A 25,091-nucleotide genomic window follows, 5' to 3' on the forward strand; every position below is an offset into this window, starting at 1 on the left:
GGAGCCTGAGACTGTGCTAATTCAGCAATGACATCGCAAGGCGGTGAAACAGAATCACTGACGGTAGCTCCGGGACCTTCGCAGTTTTGAATGATTGGAAGTGCCCTAGGCCAGGCCCGCCTCTTCTCTGGGCCTCAGTTTCCTAAAAAGGCAGGAGTTAGAAGTGCCAAGGCTCTGGTAGGAACAGCAGATGTGGGTGGGCTTGCCTCCAGCCAACCCCGCCCCCAGGGACCTTCCCTGACCTAAATCAGCCTTGGGGTGACCAAAAGGCAGTTGGGTGTGCTCCCGGGGCGGGTCAGAGAAATAATAGGAAGGACTTTGACAAGTACAGCTGCACTGGGCACGTGTTGAGGTAATCCATGAAAGGGAGCACTTCTGCCCGGCCAGGTGGCCATTCTCATGTTCAAATGCCGTTGAAGCACAGACCATGTTGTGCACCTGGCTATCCACCGAAACCCTAAGAACTCAGCCCAAATTCCAACACCAGACTCAACTCTTCAGCTTTTCTAAAAGAACTCAATTTTTAAGCCTTTGTTACACTCAGGACATCCTCCGTGCTAGTGATTTCTTGTGATTATAAAACAATCAGGAAAAAAAAGTGTGTGTGGGGGGGGTAGGATTTATTTAGATCTGCAGTTTCTAACCAAGCCCAGCCCTCAGATGCATTTTCTTTGGCCCACACAGTATTGATACGATAATCTGAATTAGATTTGACACTTAAAAATTAGGGGATTTCACATTTAAAATGTCTGGCTTTTCTTGAAAAATCAGAATAGCAACACCAGGCCCAGAGTCCTACAGGCAGCAAGTGCCCCCTTCAGGTGAGACACAGACTCTCAGGTGTGCCCTGATCACCACCACTCCCTATCGCCCGCATCCAGCCACTTCATGCATGTAACTTACCACCCAGGGCCCTTGAACACTGGACTTTTCAACCTCTGAGCTTGAAGACCTTTTAAGTCTCTAGAGGCATCAGTTTTCAATCCAACCTGAGCTGAGCTCACACTTCCTTTTTTGAGAAAAGCCAGAAGGAATAGACAGAAGCTCGTTTTCCACATTTCTTCTCCAAGCCACAGCCACTGCTTTCTAAAAGGCCCTCTCTCAGTCTTTGCCAACAAGTGGTCCTTTGTCCTCCTCTCTCTGCCCCAGTATCTCCATAATCTTAGGTGGGAACATGACGAACGTGAGAACCGTGCTCATCCTGTCTGGGGCTGAGCCACGTGAAGAGTGCAGTGAGTGGTGGCAGCTGAGGGGGACTCCGAAGGGGGAGGTAAGGGCAGCGGAGCCCTTCCCTGCCCGGCCCTCAAGCCTGTGGACCCAAGGATCTGAGGTTCTCCACCGGTTCATTCAAATGGTGTTTCATTCTGTGCTCGGCCCTGGGGGCTCCCAAATCTCACTTCAGCTTTCCCAAGTCCGGCGCTTAGCACAGCTGGCCAAGTGCCATGTGGGTAACAGGACCGACTTACAGTAGGAGCGACGTTTTACCTTAGTACAGGTGCCAGAGAATGCATTTTCAATACCTCTGATTCATCATAATAGGAATCAAGGAGTCACAGTAACGTGCCCCTCAGGGTTTAATTCCTTTGCTCCAGCTGAAGGCTCTTCTGAAGACGGGGGAAATACACCTGTAACGTTGCTGCTGAAGTGCCCCGAGATGGGCTCAAGGATCAGGCTTGTCCTTGGGCTCCTGGAGTACTTCCTGGCCCACATCCCCCACCCTAGGGCGGGTCCACATTGAGGGGGATGGATACAGAAGAGAAGGAAGGCACCAGTACTTCCTCGGGGCCTGGGGAAGGAGCCAAGGGCTCATGTGTTCTCGCAAAATGCACTAACGAGGCTTGGCACCAGGAGAGCGCGTCATGGTGGAGCCCTGAGGATCCGTGCAGGAGAGAAGCCAGGGCAAGTCCCATCTGCTCCTGGAGTCTCCAGCACGCTGGTGCCTTACAGGCTCCAAGCTTCTTCAACAAGAACCCCACTGAAGCATCTTTTAGTTCCAGTATTTCCCAAGCCAAATTACCAACAGAATCCAATGTTAATGAAGCATGTATTAGTCTCCTTTATGAGTGTTCTGCCAACACATCTTGGGGGATGCTGGTGCTGTAGAAACAACACTGGTTCTGAGTTCTCGTTCTGGCTTCTCAATTTACTGTGTGACTTTGGGCAAATTATTGTCTCTCTGATCTCCACTTCCTTTATTATGTGATGGAGGTCGTAATACCTGACCTGCCTATATTTCAGGTGAAATGTGATCATATTTGGAAGTTTTTGAAATCAGAAAGTACACAGCAACCCTGCCGATCTGATTCCCTAGGCCAGAATTAGGGTTCAAGAATCTGTTTTATACACACACAGACCCACACCCTCCATTTGGGGTCTACCTGTGTCTGATCTATGGCTCCATCCTGGCCCATCAGAATACGCGGGAGAGACAAAGAGATAAGCAGTCCCAACAAAAAGGGGAGAGGCCTCAGATTTAGCATTTCAGGGTGGCTGCTATTCTGTGCGGAAACCCATGCACACATTACAGCATTGGGTCCTTACGAATACCCTGCGAAGGAGGCTGTCTCTCTACCTTACAGACAGGAAAACAAACTCTGAGAGGAGTTAAGTAACTTATGCAAAGCCACACAGCCTGAGAGTAGAGTCAGCCTGGGTTGCAGCTTTGATGACTCAGAACGGATGCTGGGTCCCGGGCACCTAGCAGGCATGCGGCGAAGGCACCGATCATCAGTCTTATAAGACTTGCTACTGTTTCCTCTGTCCGGACCTCGCCAGTTTCCACACCTACTAGACACATCACCAAGACAGCGACCATCGAACATTCCTCAAACTCATGCAAAACACAAGTGACCCAAGAGATCTCTCGTCGTTTTTTTTTTTTCTGAAACTGGGACAGTTGTGGGGAAAAAAGAGGAGGTGACAGAACTGCTCTAGCTGAGATTTAAGAGACAAAACTAAAAGGCAGGCGGTGCTGATGATTCAAACGGACCAACTGCAAAAAGATGTTTGAGAAAGTTGGGGGATCTGGACTGGGTACTAGATGAATTACGGCTTATTTTGGTGGCTGTGAAAAGGCACTGAGGCCCTGTAGGACAATGCGTTCTCCAGGCAGGGGTGAAACGACGTCTTGGCTGTCATTGGGGGGGAGGGGACATGAGGGACTTCCCCGGTGGTCCAGTGTTTAAGACTCTGTGCTTCCAATGCAGGGGACACAGGTTCGATCCCTGGTCGGGGAACTAAGACCCCACATGCAGTGGGCGAGGCAAAAAAAGGGGGGGGATACGAAAATGTAGCAAAATTTTGGTAACTGTTTTCGGTGAATGATGAGTAAAGGGCATCGAGTAGCCAATTCTCTCCGTTTTTGTGGATGCTTGTTTCATAATTAAATAACAAAAAGTTGATTCAGACACTGGATGTGATGATACCAGTCTTCTTGCATCCACTCACCCACCCTCAACCTCCCATCAGCACCGGCTCCTGCAGACCCCTTAACTGCTAAAGCCCACTCAGTACTCAAAATGCAGCCCACCCTCCTTGCAGCCGGCCCTGGCTCCCCTGCTACTAGACTGGGTTGTCTACAAGGGAGATGCAATGGCACAACTGGGGTGGGGGGGAAGCACACCCCAGCTTCGCATTTGCAGACACGTGCCCCCTTCCTTTCTTCAGCTGTAAAGTGAGCACAAGAGCACCTACCTTGCAGATCACTTACACTGGGATAATCCGGCAAACTGCTGGACACAGGGTCTGGCTTTTGCTAAATGCCCAATAAATGTTACCTGTTACTCCCATTATTAATCTTTCAATCTGATCACAGCCACTTCCCTGCTTAAAACCGTCAGTGGTTCCCTGCAAAGTTCTAGAACAAGGTCAAACTCCTGACTCAGGGCACCCACCTCTTCCAGCCCCTGCTCCACCTTTCGCATCACTGCTTCCCTCCCTCGCCTCTGTCCCTTTGCACCTGCTATGCCTCAACCTGGAAAGTTCACCTCCTCCTTGTGGCTCCCGGGTCAGCCTCTCTGAAGGGCTGCCCAGGCTCCCAGGCTGGGCCAGTGCCTGCTCTCTGGGCTCCCATGGCCTGCACATCTTCACCCTGGCACTGATTGCACTGGACTGCCATCGGCTGACTCACCTGTCTCCTTTAGCAGCCTATCAGCTCCCTAACCAGCCTGGGGTAGATTCTCTCCCAGGGGCCTACTCTCTACAGTCAATATAGGGTGAGTTTACCTGACACTCCATTGGGCAACTTGGTTTCCAGATTGTATTACAGAAGAGGATACATTTTGACTTCTGCCTCAGGGCCTTTGCATTCACTAGGCATGAGTCTCCTGGGATCTTCTTAAAATGCATTCTGACTCAGCAGGTCTGGGGCCCAGCCCAAGATAGTGCATTTCTGACAAACATCCAAGTAGTGTCAACGCCGCAGGTCCCGGGACACACTGAGAAATGACTCACTCCCAACCTCAGCCGGGCTCCAGCCAACTCATCCTTGGGTCTCAGCTCAAACATCACTTCAAAAAGGGCTTTCCCGACACCTCACTTCCAATGAGACTACACTGATCCCCTCTTAGAGCCCAGGCCTCACGTGTGCTGCGTGAGGTCTCCCAGACCAGCACGGGAGCCCCAGGCGGTGCTGGAGGGGTGTGCCTCTGGGTTGAAAAAAAAGGCTCCAAGCCCCACACCCACATTTACTCCTGTGAGCTTCTGACACAACGTCTCTGAGGGGGGCCTGCTTGTCCTCCAGAGGGAAGCAGGCATCCAGGAGAGTGCAGAGGACTTCCTGCCACACTGGGGATTCTGAGGACTTACCAGACACCCCCGCCCACCCTGGCCAGACTCAACTTGAAAGCAGATCATCTAGAAAGGCCCACCCCGGCTGCCCCTTCCCGTGGGGCTGCTTCTTGCCCCCCGCAACCCCTGCAGCAAACCCTCCAGCCACTGCTCGAAGAGATGCCCCCAGCTCACGATTTCTGTTTCAGCAAAATTAGGAACAGTCGAGCGGGGACGGCACATCTTGGTGAATGAACTCCCGGAATGAAGCTCACATCACACAAATTGCCCAGAACCCTGAGGGCCGGTCCAGCTTCCCGTCCTGTCCTGTCCCCTCCTCCCAGCCCCCAGAAGTGCTCAGGGCCTTGCCCTCCATCCCTGCCCCCTCCCGACAGAATGCACCACTGCCCACCCACAAACAACCAAGAGCAGAGCCCATCGATGCCCCTACCCGGGTCGGGATGCCACCCCACCCCTGGATGTTCAGGGGTGGAGTGAGGCCACCTGCACTCTGCAGGCCGGGCAGGGAGCCTCCCCTCCAGGCCCGGCCTCTCCATCTCCAGCACGCTGAGGCTCCAGGGAGGGACCATGTTCTCTAGGACGGTGATGGAAGTTCATTTTCAATCCTTTCTTTATTCCATCACAACAGCCTACCCTATCCTCCTATCACCCTAAAGTCTCCACTTGTGCCCTAGCTCATCTCTCCTCGGCCACGGCGGTTCTGAAGAGGCGGGCGGCCTCCCGGAGGCTGAGCCTTGGAACCTGGCTCCAAGGGTCTGGGAGCACCTGGGAAACGCTCCCGCCTGCGGTCCTCGCTTTGGGAGGAGAAGGCACGGTGACGCCCAGGCCTGCAGAGATGCCGCTTCTCCCTGGACCGGGTGGCGGATCAGAGTCGGGCTGAAATGACGTCCTCGGCAGGGTGCTCGGCGACAGTTCTCACTTTGTGCCGCAACAGGAAGAAAAAAAACCAAACACCAACAGTCCCGTCTTCAGCTAACCATTCCTCAGATGACAATAAAATAAAAAGGAAAAGTTGACGTGATTTGACAAAGGCTTCTTAAATTTTAAATTAAAAAAAGAGAAAAAAAATTCACACAGAAGAGATTCAATTTGTCTGCTTTGAAGAAATATATTAAAGAAGGTGAAAGGTTAAAAAAAAAAAATCAAACCCCAAATAATGATAAAAATAGACGTATCCTCTGTAAAATTCTGGACTAATCTACTGAGTCATTCATATCTAATTCAGTATTCAGAGCATGAGGTGAAATACCAAAGTATAAAAAATTAAAACACAAGACAAACCAAAAACACCTTGAGAGACTGCCTTTGAGCAAGCCCACCGGGCTCGCAGCTGGCTCAGGCTCCACTGCCGAGTGCTGGAAGCTTCGCTGTCTGGTCCCTGCCGCACTTGCCCTGAGCAGACCCTCAAGGCCTTCAAAGTTCTTCCCTGGCCCTGTTCAGTTTTGTGGCATGTTCTTCTATAAACTTGCTCAAATGCTCCAGATCTCTGTTTCCGTCCTCAAATTTAATTGGGTTCTTTTTGTCCCCGCTGGGGGAGAAGTAGATGGTGGGGAAGCCCTCGACTTTGTAGCGGTCGTTGGTGACATCGTTGGCCGTGGCATCCATCTTGGCGATGACCAGATTCTTGTGTCCCTTGTACTTCTTGCCCAGGGCTGTGTACACGGGCTCCAGCTGCTTGCAATGTCCGCACCAGGGCGCGTAGAACTCGATGAGGACATCCTTCTTAGGGTCCATCACGATGGAGTCGAAAGTCTTCCCCACCACGACCTTCACCGGCCCCTTATTGTTCTTGGGCACCGGCTGGGATTTGACAACTGGCTTCAGTTTTCCTGCCGAGGAAAGCAAGCAGAAGAGGAGTGTGAGAGCCGAAAGGCCCGGACCCTGGCGGCTCTGACTGGACCAGGCAGTGAGGCTGGCCTGACGTTCAGGACAGGGCAAGTCAGACGCTGCCAGGGCCAGGCAGGGCCTTGTCTCCAGAAGCCCACCCCCAGTTCTCTGACATCCTCTACTTTCCCAGTCCCTGCAAAGGCCAGAGAGGGTGCAGGTGGTGCCCCACAAGGCCTAGCAGACATTGGGTCCTGTTCAGTGAGGCCGTCACAAGAGATGCTGCCGATGCAGAGGGGTTACTAGGAGGGTGGGCGCCGCGGGCTGGAAGCCACGGCGGGGAGCAGACGGAGCAGGGACGGACAAGGAGGTCTGCCCGCCAGTCGCCAGCGCTGGGGGCCTGCGTCCACGTGGTCAGCCAGATCCGAAAGACACTCCGCTTGATGCCAAAGCAAGTTTCCCTCATACGTGAAACTTACGTCTAAGTCCAAAAGCCTGTTGTACTTTACATATTTTAAAAATAAGGCTTCTTGAGATTTCCAAGACACCTGCCTTTTTTTCTATTACGAAAAAAAAAAAAGAGAGAGAGAGAGAAAGCAAAAGAATGGGGATTCTCCATCCCCATCTTCCCATCCCTCGGGTCCAGGAGGAAGCCTGGGCCAGGCCCCTGACAACAAGCCAGTGGGGCCGCGGAGGTGGAGGATGCGGGGGGGGATGGGATGGGGGGCCCACCTTTCTTGAAGGCGCTGACGAAGGCGCGGAGGGCGTCGGCGTCGAAGTCGTCGGGCTCCATAGCGAACCTGCGGCCGCCCTCGTCCAGGATGGCCGCGTTCACCTCCTCCCCACTCTCACTCAGCCCCAGGTCCTTCACCTCCGTGGCGAAGTCGTCCTCGTCGGCCACGGCAAAGGTGTACTCGGGGAAGTCCTTGGCCACCTCCAGGACCTTGTTCCGCCAGAACTGAGTGGCTGAAAGGGCACCGAGGGCTGTGAGCCAGGCCGCAGCGGCTGAGGCTCCAGATGCCGGGTGCAGATCTCGGACCAGCCTCGGGCTGCAGCCCAGGGCCCCTGCCCGCAGGCGGGTCGGGGTTGGGGACTGGTCTCGCCCGATCGCCCCCGCGTCTCTAATCTAAGAGGGCCCAACTCGACTCGAAGCTCCCCTCCTGCTCAAGCAGAGAGGGAAGGGGGTAGCGACACAGCCCGGGAGGAAAAAGCCCCTGAAGCCATAAGTAACCACACACCCCAGCCGCCAACCCGGGCCTCACCGACGCGGTAGTCGAAGCTGAAGTCCACGCCGTAGTACACGACCACCAGGGGGCGCCGCGAGTAGCGCTTGGCCTCGTTGGAAGACTTGCGGTGGCCGACAAGGGGCAGCGTATGCCTCAACACGTGCTCCTTGATGGCCGAGCTCTCCGTGGAGTCCTGCAAAAGGGGGCAGGTGAGGTGCAGCTGTCCGTTGCTGTCGATGGGAAAAGACATCTGCTCCAAGCGACGGGCACAGGGGCCCCACTCCAGTCCACCCAGTGATGCTGGGGCCCCTCCTCCAGGGAACCCGAAGTGAGCCTCTCGGGCAACCGCAGAGGCCGCGTGCCCTTCCCTCTGGGTGGGGGCTTGCGGTCCAGGTCAATCAGGTTCTGCTGGAGGAAGGCCCGGCTCCCAGATGACAGCGGCGCTAACATGGGCTAAACTGGGCGCAGGGTCCCACCTTCCCCTGGTCTGATCCTCACAGCAGCCTGTCACGGACACTGCATGGACGAGGAACACGGTGCCATGATGCGAAGCGCCGCCTGGGCTCCGAGCTCAGCCTGGAGAAAGCCTGCCCCTGACTAGCCGCTACACCGAAGCCGGGGACAGGGGTGCGGGCAGTGTCTCTCAGGAAGAGCATGGGGCCGCACAGCTGCACGTGAGGGCGGCACGGCCACCTCACTCTACAGGTGAGGAAACCGAGGTCCAACGAGGTGAGGCTGCCTGCCCAGCAGGAAGTGATGGATAACCACTGCTCTCTCCCCCTAGGGCCCATGTCCCATCTGCAGGGATGGTCAGGGAGGTGGCCCCAGGTGGCGCTGAAAAATGGCAGGCTGGGCCAGGTGGGAGGAAGCAGCAGGGACAAGGCAGAGGGCAGCCGGGCTGTGGGGTGTCTTTCATCTGGACGGCCCCTGGACCAACCGTCACTCAGGAGGTGAGCTCAAAGCCGAGGGACCCAGGACAAATGTGCTCCCGAGCTGAGCATCTGGCACCTGCGGGCCCGAATCTGAACTCAAGGCCAGAGCCCTCCTCGCTTATGTCTGCAGCAAACAGGCTATCCCCTCACAGCAGTGCTGCCTGTGCTGATTTTACACCTGGCTTCATCTTACCTGCCCTGCCCTTGTCTTCCCTTTGTCCTAATTTTTAAATCCATTTTTTTAAAATTGCATTTTATCTGTTGTGTCAATTTTTTACAAAGCAGCCTGAAATAATTTTTGCAACAAAGACGGTATATAAATAATACCAAAAGAGCAAAGTAGCAGTGATGTGTACAACAGACTGTGGATCTCAACCTTTTCAGATCAAGGACCCCTTCAAGAATCTACTGAAAGCTGCAGACAGCATCCTTTCCCAGGAGCATGCACACCACACAGAACTGTGCCAGCAGGGCCCCTCTGTGGACCCAGAGTCAGTATCTCCGGATGCTAAAAAGAGAAACTGGAGGGCAGGGGGAGATGAGACCACCCCCATGTGTCCTGGCTGGGGACAGAGCACACCCGCATTTTCCCCTTAGTCTGCTCCTAGCTGGTTGTGGGACCTCCAGTCTGTTAGCTCACTTCTCTGCATCTTTCTATCAAATAAAATATTTGGATTCAAGATGTAAGGTTTTTCCCAAACCTGAAGATCTGTTCAGTGGAGTGCGGGGCCCCTGTGAAGCACTCGGAACACCGAGCTGGACCCAGGCTCACCCTGGGCTGGGAACTCCCTCCGCCCCTCTAGAGGTGAGTGTGTCACCCCCTGAGGAAGACCGAGAGTGGGGGGACACAGAGGAAAGAAAGGCCAAGTGCACATGCCATGTCCCACAGCTTCACCCAGTGAACAGAGAGGCCCGTCATCACTTCGTAGGCCTCAGCGCCCAAGCCACCTGGTGGCAAGTGAGGCTCAGCTCAGACCCAGCAGCCAGCACGTCCCGGCCAGGAGCCACACCAGCCACGCAGGCCGGTGCTGGCCTGCCAGGAGCTATAAAGACCGGGGGAACCCTTCTGGCAAAAGCAGGTGGAGCTTTGCCAGGGGCCAAGGCCCCACGACCCACCAGGTATGTGAGACCCCATCCCCCGACCACCATCCCTCCCGCGAACCCTGACCAAGAGACCTTCATGCCGATCGGATGCCCCGGGGCTGGCATCCCTCACCCACCTGGATGTCCATCACGTGGCTCTTGGGCTCATATTTGGACTGGAATTTCTCAGGCTGCATGATGACTAACTTCCCCGGGGAGACTTTCAAGAACTTTGCTATTTCAGTGCTGAAAGTGTGGTGGAATTTGTAATCCTCTCTCAGGTTGTTAGCTGAAAAATTAACAGAACAACAAATACACAATTTACTAAATTGCTTAAATGATTTAGATTCAACTCACTACCCACATCAGTCAAAGCAAACGCCCAGAAAATAGTGTTATTAACCACGAACGCTGTGTGGACAATATCCAGAGCTTAAACACTTGAAAGGAGTCTGGATTTTAAAACTTGGTATAGATGTAATACCTTAAAATCGATATATCTTGGAATTTATTTTAAATATAAACAATCTTCACAGAAAAACTTAGAGCTAATTTTTCAGGCGCTACGGTCGACTGTGGCCTCTGATGCTGAGAAGCACATAACCCTAGACAGACAGCCCAAATCCTCCTGTGTCCGTCACAAGAACCCTCCATCCCCACAGGGAGTTTTCACACCCAGCACCCTTCACAGGGGTTTGACTGCTCCTCCTCGAGTTGCTGGGTGGCCTGTTTGTGGGCTGCGGTTCTTTTGCTATACGTACTTTAAATCTCGGGAAACTCCCAAATGCAACCCCACTGTCTGAGGATACTCTAGAACAGGGGCTGGCAATCTTTCATGGAAAGGACCAGACAGGAACTATCTTGGCTTTGTGGACCCCATGGTCACGACGACTCAGCTCTGTGCTGATCAGCGTGCAAACCATCCAGTGTGCTGTGTCCTAACGGAACTTACAAAACCAGGTGAGGACCGGATCTGGCCCGTGGGCCAGTTTGTCAACCCCTGCCCCGGACCCCACAGGGGGACCACCTCAGTCCCTCCGCTCTGTCCTCGCTGAGGCACCCAGACCCACCCTGAGCGGAGTGTGTGGTCCCAGCACTGGGTGAGGTGTCGCCCCACCCCTGAGGGCAGCCTCCGACTGGTTATAGGAACAGGCGGCTGAGGGCACAGCGCGTGTCTTGCAGGAGGCAGGGGGCAACCTGGACAAGCTCACAGCTTTTGGAAGCTAAGACAGACTTAGACTGAAATCATAATTTTCGACCTGCCAACTGTGTGACTTCAGGCCTGCCAGTTACTCACCTCCCCGAGCCCCAGCCCCTCCTCTGTAGAAACAGGACAGGGCACCTCTCAGACCACTGTAAGAATGAAACAAGGTGGCCCACCCAGAAGGCACACCCATGCTAAGCCGCCAGGCGCCCCGGGTGTTTGTTATCAGGTGGCCCTGGGTGGAGAGACAGAATCGACTCAAGAACTTCCTGCCCGCCCTCCACGCTCACAGACCCCTTCCTCCCGCCAGCCTCCCCCCTGCTCCTGCCCCATCAGCTTCCCCGTCGTCCGCGCTGCATCCCCAGGACTGTCTCTGGCTCCTTCCCTGCAGTCTACACCCCAGGCCCAGTGACCGTCACCCCTGCCTGAGCCTAACCCGACCGGCCACGTGGAGTCACACCTATGTCAGACTGGAAGTGAGGCAGCTGGACGGGCAGCACCCGGGCTCACCCAGATGTACACCAGAACCCACATTTTGACAAGATCCCCGGGGATCTGCATGCACATACATGTGCAGGTTTGGGGACTCCGTGGCTGCCTGTAGCCCTGGGTGGGCTAGGGGACCCCTCTGCAAGTTTCCAGCACAACTGGGTGACAAGGTTACTGACTGAATCAGTGAAGACTGAGGAAGCACAAACAGAGTTTAGCTCTACTGTAAGTTTTACAACGTTAATCTGCATTTGACAAACGCACGACCGTGACTGCGCAGCACAGAGATTAGCACTAAGTGGCAAGCAGATCATGATTACTCCTTCGAAGTAGAAAACCAAACTGTTTTGGCGTGTGCGACGTGGGGTGAGGGGTGGAGGGCACTCAGGAGGAGCTGACGCGGACCAAGAGGATCCTGACCGTCCCTGAAGAACCATCTTTTGTTCATGACCTAGGGACCATCCGGGGAGCGAGGACGCCGGCCCCCACGGGACACCACTGACAGCTGCTGGTGATAAACTTTGCCTCCCAGACCAGCAAGACCAGCATTCACTGGGCGATCAGCATCCCCAGGCACTTTGCTAAGCACTTGCTCCACTTTATCTCAACTAACGTAACAACCTTCCACGTAGGACAGGTCGCCGTGTTGGATGGGAGATCGCCGAGCTGATCAAGTCACTGACTGTGGTCACGGTGTTCTAACCACTGGCAGAGCCAGGACTCGAACCCAGGTCTGATGCAGAAACCCTCGCTTTCCGGTCAAGACCCTACCCCTGGCAGAGGGACTGGCTCTGGGAAGGAGCCCCTGGAAGGGGAGGGAGGTAGACAATGGCCTTGGATGAACTTGACTGTGCCCCTCCCCTCCTCTCAGAGGCCAGGAGGGGGACTGCGCAGCCCTCTCATCTATTTAGTAAGAGAACATATCACCCACGTGCAATTAAAGCAACAGGGAACCGACCCCCGAGCCCAGAAAGGAAAGCCTGTTCCCACATATGCAATCTCAATTCTTCCACCAAGCCACCCCCTAAATCAATGCCCAGGAGTTTTACACAAAAGCAGCAGACTCCCAGCAGCCTCAGACGGCCCAGGCACGGGCACTCTGCCCCACCCAGAGGGCCTCTCCTTACCAGCGTCCTGGTACTTCTGGTAGGCTGGGTCGCTCTCCGCCTTAAAGACCCCAACGACGATGACATCGTCTCCATCCTTCAGGAACTCCTGGACCTGCTTCAGGGCCAGGATCTGCTTGGAGGGCGGCCCGGACTGCTCGATCATGTAGTCGACGATCCCTGGGAGCAGAGCACACGCCTGAGGGGCCGCTTGGGGCTGTAGGGCGCTGTCCCCACAGCTCTGCCGGCGCCCACATGCGCCAGGAGCTCCCCTCCCCACTGAGGCCAGAGGAGGCGGCAGTACCGTATTTTTCCCGTGGGCCGTTGTAATCAAAGGGCTTTCCCTTGCGGAAGATTTTCAGGGTGGGATAGCCGGAGACGTCGAACCTCTTGGCCAGGTCTGTCTCCGCGGTGGCGTCGACCTTCGCCAGAGGGATCGGGGGAGAGCGCTTGCTCAGCTCCTTGGCGGCCTTCTCGTACTCGGGGGCCAGTTTCTTGCAGTGTCCACACCTGAGAGAGGAAGCAGTTCTGTCAGGGGCCTGTTCTGGTGTGGATGCCACCTGCCAGGTAAGTGAAGCGCAGAAACCCAGCCTGCGCTCCGGGGCGACTGGAGAGATCCAGCCAACCTCGGGATGCCCCCGGGTGAGGGCGGGGCCCAGGCCTTCCCCAGGGGCCAGCAGGATGTGGCCTCCCCCTTCATGGGGGTGGGGGGATGCACACAACACACACACACCCACACACACACACACACGAGACATGGGCGGACAGGGGCGTAACCGTGACATGGGGTAAGTCGTGGGAAAGGCAAGACAATTTTCTTGGTTGGAGAGCTGGGGCAGGTAAGGATACCAGTCAGTGGTGACTTCACACAGGACGTGAGGGTAAGCTGGGACACGAGGGATGGGCAGGAAGTGGATGCAAGCCTGTGAAGGGGGGGTGAGGGGAGGGGACAAAAGGCAAGAAACTGTAGGGATCCTGGGGCTCCGGCACAAGAAGGGAACACGTCTTGAGTGTAAAGCAAGGGTCAGGGTCAACTTCCAAGATTCACTCCAGAACAGTCGAGAGCAGAGACGAAGACAGAGAAAACCAAGGTTCAAACACCTCAGGAGGGAGGCAGCGAGGCTCGGGGGACAGCGGGCACTGCCCGGCGCACGGCCGTGTCCTCCAGCTCCCAGGGGCCCCAGATCGTTGGGTGGCCCCCCTATGTGGCCCACGTGGCTTACTCTCCCCTGCAGGCTCCACGCTTCAGGCCTACATTTTAGCCTCATCCTATCCCCCAGGAAAGACTCTGTGAAACCACCTCTCTCGGAACACGCAGCGCGCCACTCTGCCCACTTGTGCACGGCGGGGACTTTGCACCCGCCTGCTCTTCGGCTAGCCCTGCCTCACGTGCGGGGGTCTGTCCCTGCCACCCCCGGCCCGTGCCTGTACCGAATATAGGACGGGCCTGACCAGTACCCGATAACAGGAGATAGACACCATCTTACCACGGGGCATAAAACTCCACCAGAATGATGTCCGAGTCATTCACCACCTCATCGAAGTTATCTTTGGTCAGCACGAGCGTGACTTCCGGTGGAGGTGTCCAGTTGGGCTGGGAGATCTCTTTGACCTTGGCCACAATTTCTGGAAGAAACAACACAGGACTGAGCACATGCAGGCCCCCCGCTCCAGGCGTGGCAGGGGGTGAGGGGCGAAGAGAGAGAGCGGGGCCGCAGAACAGGACCCATCTGACTTCCTGAAATCCAATCACGTCTACAGCCAGCGCCACTCTGCACGATTAAGAGCCAGAGGCCCACTGTTTCCAACAGCCACCCGTCACATGTCCACTGCCACACGCACCCCCTGCAGACTGCTCGAGACAGGCCAAGCCCAACCCAACGAACGAGACTTCCGTTCCTACCACGCCGGGGTTCTAACTGCACTCGAACCCCGAGAGGTCATCTCCCAGTGTTTGACCACACATGCCTATTAACAGTTTTGGGGGCATTCTCTTAACTCGTACAAATACATATGTATTTAGACATGCACATCTAGCGCTGGCATGTTACACGCATCATAAAATGTAACCAAACTGGAGAAAAATGAAAAGAGGAGTAGCGGCTCCCACGCCCCTCAGGCTACACAGACTGTAAAAGGCCCATCTGTGGCCTGCTTCCCCGGAGATGGATTCAACGCCAGGCCTGGGACACTGAATATATTCTCGCAAAGCACTTTCCAAGTGGTTCTTAGGAGCAGCGGCTGCAAACTTTTTCTCTCCTTTTTTGCCATAGAATCTACCAAGGAGCCAGGTCTGAGACCCACTGCCGCAAAGCACGAGCTTTCAGACTGGAGCGAGTACAGCAGCACCTGCCGGTGTAGGCAGAGCCGAGGCCCTGGGGCCATCAACGCGGGCGAGCCCCATTATTAAGACGCACTGGGAGGGCTGGTGCCTGGGGAGGCCACTTAGGCAAACTCTGCTCTCAAGATTCCAAACTGGGCCACATCCCTAGCTCTCAGGTGTCAAGCGCAGACCTCCAAATATACAAGTCTGTCACGGGACAGACTCTCGTACCAATTCAAAGGGAACCTTGAGATCAAGTCCACATGACCTCACACTCTGTGATGAGGAGCCCAAGGCCCAGCAAGGGAGGCCCTTGTGGGGGGGACACAGGGCTACGTGATGGCAATAAAGACCCCAAACCTATTCAGTGCTATTTCTACTATGCTATACTGGGAATGGAAAATGCAGCACAAAACAATCTTTTTTTCTTAAGTGATTAAGAGATATGCTAAAGGCTACCACAATGTTATTTTCTCATTCATTTAATGAAACTTATTTAGTGTCTGATGTGAGCCAGGCAGGGATCCATCGGGCCTGGTTTTAGAAACACTGGCTGGCTCCTCACACCAGTGGTTCCAATGTAGGGCTCTGGACCCGCAGGTTCGGCAAGCCCTTGGCGCTCACAAGAAACGCAGGTTATTGGGCCAGACCTGAAACTTAGTGAATCAGAAGCTCTGGGCTGGGGCTCGACAGTCTGTCTTAACGAGCCCCCTCAACCCCACCCCACCCCATCCCACCCCCCGTGAGTCGGATGCAAGCTAGACATTCAGAAGCACTGCTCCAGCACACTACCGAGACCCATGACCTGTAACACACCGGCTCCAGACCTTGCGTTTCATGGTCGTCAATGGAAGAAGATACCCCCTCCCGTGCAAGGACGAGTTTATGTTGATCCAAGTTTCCGCAAACATTCCATCAGGGATCTCTCCCCGTCCACTCAGCTTGGTTTCCTTTCTAATATCCAAATTCCCCTCCCATCACCCCCTCCACTTTCCCTTCCAGGGGGAGGGAACCCTGGCCCCGACTTCCACCAGCAGCTCAGGAGCCGCTCACCTTCCTGGGTCCTGGAGCCCTCGTAGTCGACAGCCTGCCCCTTCTTAAGGATCTTGATGGTGGGATAGCCACTCACGTCAAACCTGCTGGCCAGCGCCGATTCCGAGGTCGCGTCGATCTTGGCAACTGCAATGGGAGGGTCATTCTCCTTCAAGGTAGTGGCGATTTTTTCATATTCTGGAGCAAACTGCTTGCAATGCCCGCACCTGAGGATTAGATTTTGGGAAGAAGCAGCAGGTTAACTGTACCCAAGGAGACTTATATCCAGCAACGCGCACACAAACGGGGGCACTGGGACCAGAAATGTTTGCAGTTAACAAGAAACACAAAACAGGGGAGGCCAAGGCGGCTGAAAGTCAAACAGATCCAGGTTCAAAACCCAGCTCTGCTGAGGGAACATGCTTTCAACATGTCTACACCCCAGTGTGAGGAGAAAACTCTTCCTGAAAGATGTTGTCTTTTCCACTCCTCTCAGAAGCATATGGCGGGGTTTTCCAGAGGCTACGTGACCGACGATGATGTCAGCATTCTGATGTTAACATGTAAGAGGGCTATTGTTATTTAAAGATGACTTTTTCTATTTCTCAGTTTTAATTTCCGATATGGTAACTACTGATAAACATGACCCACATAACAAGCTATTTGAGGTCCTCATTTTTTAAGTGTTAAGGGGTCCTGAGAACAAAATGTTTGAGAACGGCTGATCTATAAACCAGGAATGATGTAACCTCATAGGCCTGTCCTAAGGACTGTTTAGATACTTTTACGAAGCATCTCACACTATGCTAGACAAACAACGTAAGAATATCTTGACTATTTTGTCTCCGAAGTGAACCAAGGAGGGCAGGAGAAAGGGGAAAAAGAAGACGGGATTATGAGATGGAAAAAACAGCAGAAGAGAGGTGGGGGGAAGGAGCCCAAGAGTCATGACTGGCTGCACCGTGAGGGTGAAAGATGGGAAAAGAGGGGCTGCTCCCCCAGGGCCCATGCACCTTTCCTATGGGAGGCCCCAGGGGCTGCACTGGGCAGCTGCCAGACTCCGGCAGGAGGAGGGGGTGGAGGGCTGAATCTGTAACGAGGGATGCGTCTGTCACCCACGCAGGTCTCTGTGTCGTCACAGCTCGTTAGCCGCCCCCAGCTGTAACTAGCAGAGGACGTGTTCGCATTTTTAAGCACTGGATCTGAAACGAGCGGGGCCCGCAGTCTGCGAGGGCGGGCTCGTCGGACGCTCGATGCAAACTGGCAGAATGCTGAGCCCCTGGCGCTCCCGGACCAGGCGTCTGGGTTCCTGCACCCGGACACTCCCACTCTGCGGGGTCTGGATGACTCCGAGGGGTCAAGCCTGGGACACAGAGGAACCCCTGGTCCATCTGGCTGAGGGGGGCGGAGCGTGGGTCCTCACCATGGAGCGTAGAACTCCAGCAGCACCGTGTCTTTGTCAGCCACAAAGTTATCAAAGTTCGCGTCATTTAGGACCAAGACACCGTTTTCTTCCTTAACTTCCAAGTCGTCGCCGTCGTCCTCCTCCTCCTCGTCATCTTCCTCCTCCTCGTCTTCCTCCTCAATGGCATCTTCTTTATTAGAAGAATCTGTGCAGAAAATACCCAGACTGGTTAGGAAACTGGTGACCCGCCTCCTTAAAAATCTTCCTAGAGGGACTTCCCTGGGGGCACAGTGGTTAAGAATCCGCCTGCCAAGGCAGGGGACACGGGTTCGAGCCCTGGTCCGGGAAGATCCCACAGGCCGCGGAGCAACTAAGCCCATGCGCCACAACTACTAAGCTTGTGCTCTAGAGTCCGAGAGCCACAACTACTGGAGTCCGCGCACCTAGAGCCCGTGCTCTGCAACAAGAGAAGCCACTGCAATGAGAAGCCGGCGCACCGCCATGAAGAGTAGCCCCCGCTCACCGCAACTAGAGAAAGCCCACGCGCAGCAACGAAGACTCAACGCAGCCATAAACAAATAAATAAATAACTTCATTTAAAAAAAAAAAAAAAACAACTCCCTAGAACCGAAAACCCTCAAAATGGTCATGAGTCCTGCATGGTCCCTGGGGGCCACCACCACGCGACCTCGGGCCTCCCCGACCCCAGGAATTTGCATATTGGGTGGCCACTTAAGATTTCACTTAAAGGGAGGTCATGCCTAAAAGATGGTTGAAAACTAACTACAGGCCTAGAATTTAAAGTCTAAAGACTGCAGCAGGACTCGGAGGGCAGGACTCGGAGGGTAGGACCAGCCCCCTCTCCAGATGGGGCACTCCCTCCCCGGCCTTGCTCTGCATGCCTCCAGCCCAGGCACAGAGAACCCTCCCTCCTGCTCCCCACGCACAGATCTGATCCAGCCCTCGGGGCCGCCCCGCGGCAAGGCTCCTCACCCACATCCATGCTGTGCGTTTCAGGCTCCTCATTTTGTGGGTCTCCCATGTCTGTGCTCAAGGGCCAGGCTAACTATCACAGACGTGTTCCTCTTCCTCACCCTCTCTGCTTCCACAGGCAGGAAGGACTGCATCTAATCCCAACCCGCCCCCCGGAATGAATGACTGACTGCCTGGTCCCCAGATCAGTACAAACAGGAAACAAGTACTGGTTCTCAACTTTTCCACCCTGGAAGTTACTCGGGCTGACTTTATAAGTAAAATATGATTCCCCACACTCTTCCCTTCACATTTCAACCTTTTGCTGAAGGATTATAACACCTGTGGGGCTATTTTTTATGTGTATGAGGTAAAAATGCTACCCCTTTCAGAAATGGATTAGAATTCCATCCTCCAGAATGAAAAGTTGAGAACCAGTACTTGTTTCCTGTTCGTACCTTTGTAGGATGCCCTGCCTGGAAGCAAAGTACTCTTTCCAGAACGCAAGAATATGAGCACATCTTGTTATCAAGGTTCAACTGAATTTGTTGCTGAACTACAGGTACCAGAAATCCTGAACGGCAGTTCTCGTTACCCAGGTTCCCCAGCTGCTACCACGTCAGCAAACAGAAGTGCAGCCAGCACGATTTCATCAACTCCAAAGGCAGGATGTTTCAGGGCCAATTATTTATTTTTTGGAGATGCTTCCCAGGAGAGAAACCAACACTGACAGAGGGACTGAGGTCAGGGCTTGAAAACCTGCCCCCGGGACCCGGGAACCCCTGGGACTTGCCCAGTCTTCGCCGCCCCTGAACCGATCCAGAAAAGCCAGGAGCTGGTCTGGCCAGGGTGGCGGCTTTGCTCGTTATCATGAAAATCTACCAATCTGCACACTAATTGTCAAAAGCAAACCAAAAACCCACCCCACCCCGCTGAGCCCCACTTTCCTCCACGCTTGTCCCTTCAAACACCCACTGCTTTTTCCTTTCACATCCCCCTCTCCAACTTAAGGCAGAAGGTTCCTCCATTGCGCGGGCAGGAGAAACGGCTCTAAAATCCAAAAAGAACACCCACCAATTTGAGGAGCGCATACCCAGCAGGCTCCCATGTTTCTTGGGGCAGGTTACCGGCCCTGCCCGCGGTTTTCCTCCCGCCCTCCCCGAGCTCCCCAGCCACCTCGCCACCTCCCTGCTCCACATCAGGGACCCTGCGGGGTGGGCAGGCCTGCAGAAGCCCCAGGCCCCCAGCTCTGTCAGCAGGAGGCTTGGGGAGAGCGATGAGAACCAGGCTCCCTGGACGTGGAGGGGGCAGGACCCAGAGGAAGACAACCTGGGCTCAACCCCAATGCCGCCTCTCAGGGCTGTGGCCTCAGCTCGTTTCTTTACACTCACGTCACACTGAATCCCCTTCCACTGGTGACTGGCAGCCAACACTGTACACCCAGGTCCTCGGGAATCCTAGGACCTAACGCTTGAGAACCTCCGGATTTACACCGGCTGGCTAGGGGCTCCCGGTACTTCTAGGAACATTGCCTACAACAAACTTGCAGGACAAGTACTAGCTGACCCATGCCGGCCTGCAGAACCCTGGTCACAGTGGCTTTCAAAAGGCTAGTCTGACCGCCCCTCACTTGAAAGTCCCACCCAAAATGAGCCACATCGGGGCTGCAAACCCGGGGGCTTCATGTGGGGATGTCGTGCAGGTTCTCTGCTCCTGTCGGGGGCCTAGGAAGCGCCACACGCCTTGCCCCAGGTCTGGGTGCTCCCACGGCCCGGAAGGCCTGCTGTGGGCAGGTGGGTAGGCCCCAGGCAGGGCATCTCCACTCTCACCGCCTGCCTGCTCGGCTCAATCCAGGAATCAAGTTTACTTGCGGGCGGACGGAAAGACTGGAGGAAGGTTGGGAAGAAGGCTCGGGAGAGCTTCATCCTCTCTTCAAGCTAGGAAACACAGCTCGGGGAGGAAGAGGGACTCGGCTATCTGCTCAATGCATGGGGATAAGGTGAATTTTACAAAACGGAAACGCAATGATGCTTTCCTACCTACACGCAGCCCGAAGTGGTCTGTGAGCACTACTTGTGACGGGCTCTCACGATTAAATGGGGGTCCATGAGTTATCCTGGGACAGAGCTCCTAACAGGGAACTCATTTCTTGATACTTTTTAAAAAACTGACTGAGTTTATATTTTTAAGGATCAACAAAATGGCAGAACATTCCCTGCATAATTAAGGATCCTCAACAGCATTAAGGCATGGCCCCCCCCTTTCCATTCCTCCCCAAGTTGCAGACAATCCCCAGGGTTGACTCCTCTGCAACTGGAGAACGTGCTGGCTCTATATTCCCACAAACTAAAACCCCACACATCCGGACAAGGAAAATATCTCAGTTTAATGGGGAGACCACTCTTCACTGGGCTTCACTTTTAAAGTTGGACATTCTAGGATAGAAATATATCCAAAGCCTTCCAGCACCTTCTGGAAGGGTGCCATCCTCCTCAGCGTGTAGTCAGTGAAGCCTCTTGCATCATCTCCACACACTGCTTAGCCCACCCAGTAAGGCCAGTCCTGAAATGTAGGCCCCTCCTCTAACCAGGTCACTGCAACCCCTGCCCACTCCCAGCAGGACATCTGACAACACTGGATGCTGCCCAGGCTGGACACCAGCAGCTCCTACAGCACGTCCTCATCTGCCTCCTCAGCTGGCCGGTCTTCCAGTCCCCACCAGGGAGGTGCCCATAAAAGTGGGGTAAATCTTTTTTTGTTTTTTTTAAAGTATTTATTTATTTATTTATGGCTATGTTGGGTCTTCGTTTCTATGCGAGGGCTTTCTCTAGTTGTGGCAAGCGGGGGCCACTCTTCATCGCGGTGCGCGGGCCTCTCACTATCGCGGCCTCTCTTGGGAGCACAGGCTCCAGACGCGCAGGCTCAGTAGTTGTGACTCACGGGCCTAGTTGCTCTGCGGCATGTGGGATCCTCCCAGACCAGGGCTCGAACCCGTGTCCCCTGCATTGGCAGGCAGACTCCCAACCACTGCGCCACCAGGGAAGCCCAAAAGTTGGGTAAATCTTACCATTAGGTCAATACTGAATAGAAAAAGAGAAATTTGTTATCAGATATAACATCATTTAACTGATAGGTTTTATGTGCCAGGCACCGTACTGAGCACGTAAGCACACTATCTCAACCCCCGAGGGAAACACATTACATGCACTTTACAGAGGAAGAAACAGAGAGCTTTAGTCACCTGCCCAAAGGCACAAGGCTACTGAGTGGAGGGTCCTGACTGCTCAGCTGCTATGCCATGTTGACACATAGGATTTTCTTCCCAGGATGCCCCAAGTTTTACATGGACTCGTTTGATAATTACTTCCCAGAAACGAAAAGAGAGGGGCAACTGGACAGTTCCTCAGCACTGTACCCAAGTGAATTTCCACTTACTTTAAAATCTAAACCAATCCCAAATAAAAGCAAGCAAGGGACTTCCCTGGTGGTCCAGCGGTTAAGACTGCACTCCCAATGCAGGGGGCCCCGGGCTCCATCCCGCATGCTGCAACTAGGACCCGGTGCAGCCAAACAAACAAATAAATAAATAATAAAATAACTAAGATTCTGCATGCCCCGCAGTGCGGCAAAAAAAAAAAAAAAAAAAAAAAAAGGTAAAAAGCACGAGAGGCAAAAAAGGGGGAAAACCCCCTAAGGACTGGGACCATCTGGGGTAGAGGGAAGTGTGGCCCTAAAATAAATCCATGGGATGGGTTATCTGTGATAGAAGCTGAACGTGAAGAGCCAGGGATGGGAAAGAGTCAAGGTAACTACTAGAAGCCCCACCCTACCCCACCACAGAGATTCCCGGGCTCACCCCAGAGACGACTGCTTCCCAGGGTCTCCAGTGCATTAGTGACCTGGGACCCAAATGACAGACTCACTCTTCCTAATAGCCCTTGCTGTCCACCCATGTTTGCCACCCTTCCAGGCCTCTTAAGAATCCCCGCAAAACAGAATCACTGGATCAGAACCAAGACAAAGCTAGTTTGCTCTTTGGCTACGTTCCAAAAACTACCCTCCATCTCCACTGGTCCTCAAACTTTAATGTGCCTCCCAAAGTTTACTTTGCCCATGAATCAATGAAATGTTTAACATGCAGATTCGAGGGCCCACCGCTGCAGTCCGCTTGGGTGTATTTTGGGACTCTGTATTTAAATAAGCACCAGGTGATTTGGATAAAGGTCCTAAGACACTTGTAGGTGACACTACTCTCTAGTTCCTGTTGGCAGGTAGGTGTTCTTCTCACCAATCGCTGGTTTTTAACTTCCCTTTCTATGTGGGTAAAGACTCTTGAATCATTGACTTGCATAAAAGTTACTCAAACTGTTTAAAAGAGTATAAAGTTCACAGTTCCTTTACACACTAACATTAGAAAAAGGGGTTTATTTATATTGGAACAAACTCAACAGGAAAAAACTCTAGTCACCTAGAGAAAGGCCAGAGAGAAAGAAGTTTAAGACCAGTAATGCGATGCCCTGTTCTCTAGGAATTAGCATTCTTTTCTTGACTAAAACTTTCTAATTTTCCAAGTTCTCTTACACCATTTGTTTTTAGCTAGCCGATTGCAAAGAAAAATGCAGGAGTGATGACTAGTAGCTGCGAACCTTCCTCCCAGAGCGGGCGCTTTATGGGCAGGGGCCACACTCAACCTTAATTCCCACAACCCAGCGCAGTGACTGACACACACAGTAGGTGCTGAATAAATGCTCGCACAAGGAATGCTATCTCCGGTTTCCAAAAGATGCAAACCAAGCCATCCCTTTCTCCCTCAAACCAGAACCCTTGAGTTACTTATATCCAAACCTACAAACCACAGTTTTGAGACGTAAAATGCTTGCCGCCCGCGGTTGTCCCGAGAGCTCCTACTTGGGGCTTCATGCCCTCGCCCCTTCTCTAAAATCTGTTTTGAAACCAGAGACCCCTCTCCCTTCACACTCCCTGGGCGTGTTAGCCTCAAATGCTGAACCAGTTCCCAAGCTCCCCTTCCCAGGAGCGGGCAGTCAGCCTGGACTCGAGGAAAATCTGAGCAGAATCAGGGCGAAGGAGCCAGCATGCAAAGAAGGCACTTTACATCCTCTCCGCGTTCAAGCCTCGGTGGCAACCCCGGCCGCTTCGCCGCCCTCCTCTCCCGGATCTCCCAAGCGATCCTGTTCCCCGCTACCGCCCTCAAACTGCAGCACGTCGGCGGTCCGCGCGGCGCCCCCGGCCCACAGGCCCGGCCCGCCGCCGCTCACCTTCATCCGGGCCCTCGGCGCTCGCCGCTGCCAGCAGCTGCGCCAGGGCTAAGAGCAGAACGAGAAGCCAGGCTTTCCGGGGCCTCATCGCGGCTGTGCAGAGCTCGGTCTCCTCGCGCCGGCGGCCGCTGGGCGATCCCGAACCTCAGGCTCCGGTCTCGCGAAGGGAAACGAGAGGTAAGGAAAGAAACCGCCCCTCCCGGAAGACCTAGCCGGCAATTGACTGGGGGCGGAGGAAGCCGCGGACCGGCCAATCCCAGCCCGACCGGGGGCGCGGGCCGCGTGCGCCGAAGTGCGCGTCCGGGACCCGAAGTGCGCGTCCGGGACCCGAAGTGCGCGTCCGGGACCCGAAGTGCGCGTCCGGGATCCACAGCACCGTCCTCAGCGCAGACCCTCCTCCCTGGCCTCCTCCGCAGGCCCCGCGGCTCCGGCGTTTAAAGATCAGAGCGCTAACGTGAGGTGCCCCCTTCTGATTGGCTGCGCCACGGCCTCCAATCAGCGGCTGCCACTCGGTTTGCCTGGAGCGCACAGGCTGAGAGAGGGAGCGGGGGAGAACAAAGGCGGCGGGCAGGGGCCGGAGGGGCGGGGTCGGGCTACGCCTCGGGAGCGATTGGCCGGTGGAGCGGTGGGCGGGGCCTTGGAAATGCGAGGTGGGCGGGGCTCCAGGCTGCTGATCTGGGCAGGAAGGACACGTGTCCTTACCAGAACGTTGGTGAGAGGGTACGTGTGCGCAACCCTGGGGGACCCCGCGGGGGCTCAAGAGCGAAGCGGCGGTGGGGCCCGAACTAGTCTGTTGGTGGGAAAGAGAGAGAACGGGACTCCCGACTCAGCTTCATGTTCGTGGTCTTTTTCGTTTCTGCCTGCGCGAATCTCCTGGATTAAAACACAAATTGGCCTTGGGGACGGGGGTCGCATGCAGTTAAAGTGAATCTAGAACTAGGATTTGGGGAAGCTTCTCTCTAGGGTTTCATCTGTGAGCAGGCCATCAGGTGCGTGTCTAAACTTTGCTTCATGTTATCAATTTCTCCTGATTTTCTGCAAAAGTGAAATATCAGGCAATCTAAAGGCTTACACAAGTCTAAATATAGGCTTGAGGTTTTCCCTCTTGACAATTTAGGAGGAAAAAAACTAGGTTAAGATAGATAATGATTTTTGTACGTCAAGCCGTGATGTGTCTTAGGGTTTGAGATTTCTTTAACACCTGGGGATTCGTATGCCTAAAGAGTTACGGAAGACAAATAGGTCAAATTAACAAAACTCGAGGGTCCAGAAGTATTTTTCTGTGTATACAGATTGTCAGGAAGAAAGAAAGCTAACTACTCACAGGCTTTAGTAATTAGAAAGTTTTTTATTTGATTTATTAAATTTAATAAATTTCTATTGAACTACTGAATCTGATGGTACTCTCCTCAGTTTTGTAGGGCAGGAAGA

General features: G+C 54.2%; 1 protein-coding gene across 1 annotated transcript; it reads right to left on the reverse strand.

Annotated features, from left to right (window-relative positions):
* Positions 1 to 607: 607 nt before the first annotated feature.
* On the reverse strand, positions 608 to 24,111 carry PDIA4 (protein disulfide isomerase family A member 4). Its single transcript, XM_061198861.1, has 10 exons — positions 23,661 to 24,111; positions 17,431 to 17,617; positions 16,029 to 16,234; positions 14,140 to 14,278; positions 12,957 to 13,162; positions 12,674 to 12,832; positions 9,991 to 10,142; positions 7,875 to 8,031; positions 7,345 to 7,578; positions 608 to 6,617 (listed from the first exon to the last, which is right to left on the reverse strand). The coding sequence occupies exons 1-10, from the start codon at positions 23,746 to 23,748 to the stop codon at positions 6,202 to 6,204; spliced, it is 1,944 nt and encodes a 647-aa protein (XP_061054844.1). The 5' UTR covers positions 23,749 to 24,111; the 3' UTR covers positions 608 to 6,201.
* Between the last annotated feature and the right edge of the window lie 980 nt (positions 24,112 to 25,091).

Source organism: Eubalaena glacialis, chromosome 8 (assembly GCF_028564815.1).
Source record: "Eubalaena glacialis isolate mEubGla1 chromosome 8, mEubGla1.1.hap2.+ XY, whole genome shotgun sequence".
Taxonomy (NCBI): Eukaryota; Metazoa; Chordata; class Mammalia; order Artiodactyla; family Balaenidae; genus Eubalaena; species Eubalaena glacialis.

What these genes read in the sequence shown, in the direction of transcription:
- PDIA4 (XM_061198861.1), bottom strand. Translation starts at nt 23,748, where the DNA reads ATGAGGCCCCGGAAAGCCTGGCTTCTCGTTCTGCTCTTAGCCCTGGCG. An exon ending in CAGCTTCGACTACCGCGTCG is followed by an intron (nt 7,579 to 7,874) that starts GTGAGGCCCGGG and finishes GTGCCCTTTCAG; the next exon opens with CCACTCAGTTCTGGCGGAAC. An exon ending in CGTCAGCGCCTTCAAGAAAG is followed by an intron (nt 6,618 to 7,344) that starts GTGGGCCCCCCA and finishes TTTCCTCGGCAG; the next exon opens with GAAAACTGAAGCCAGTTGTC.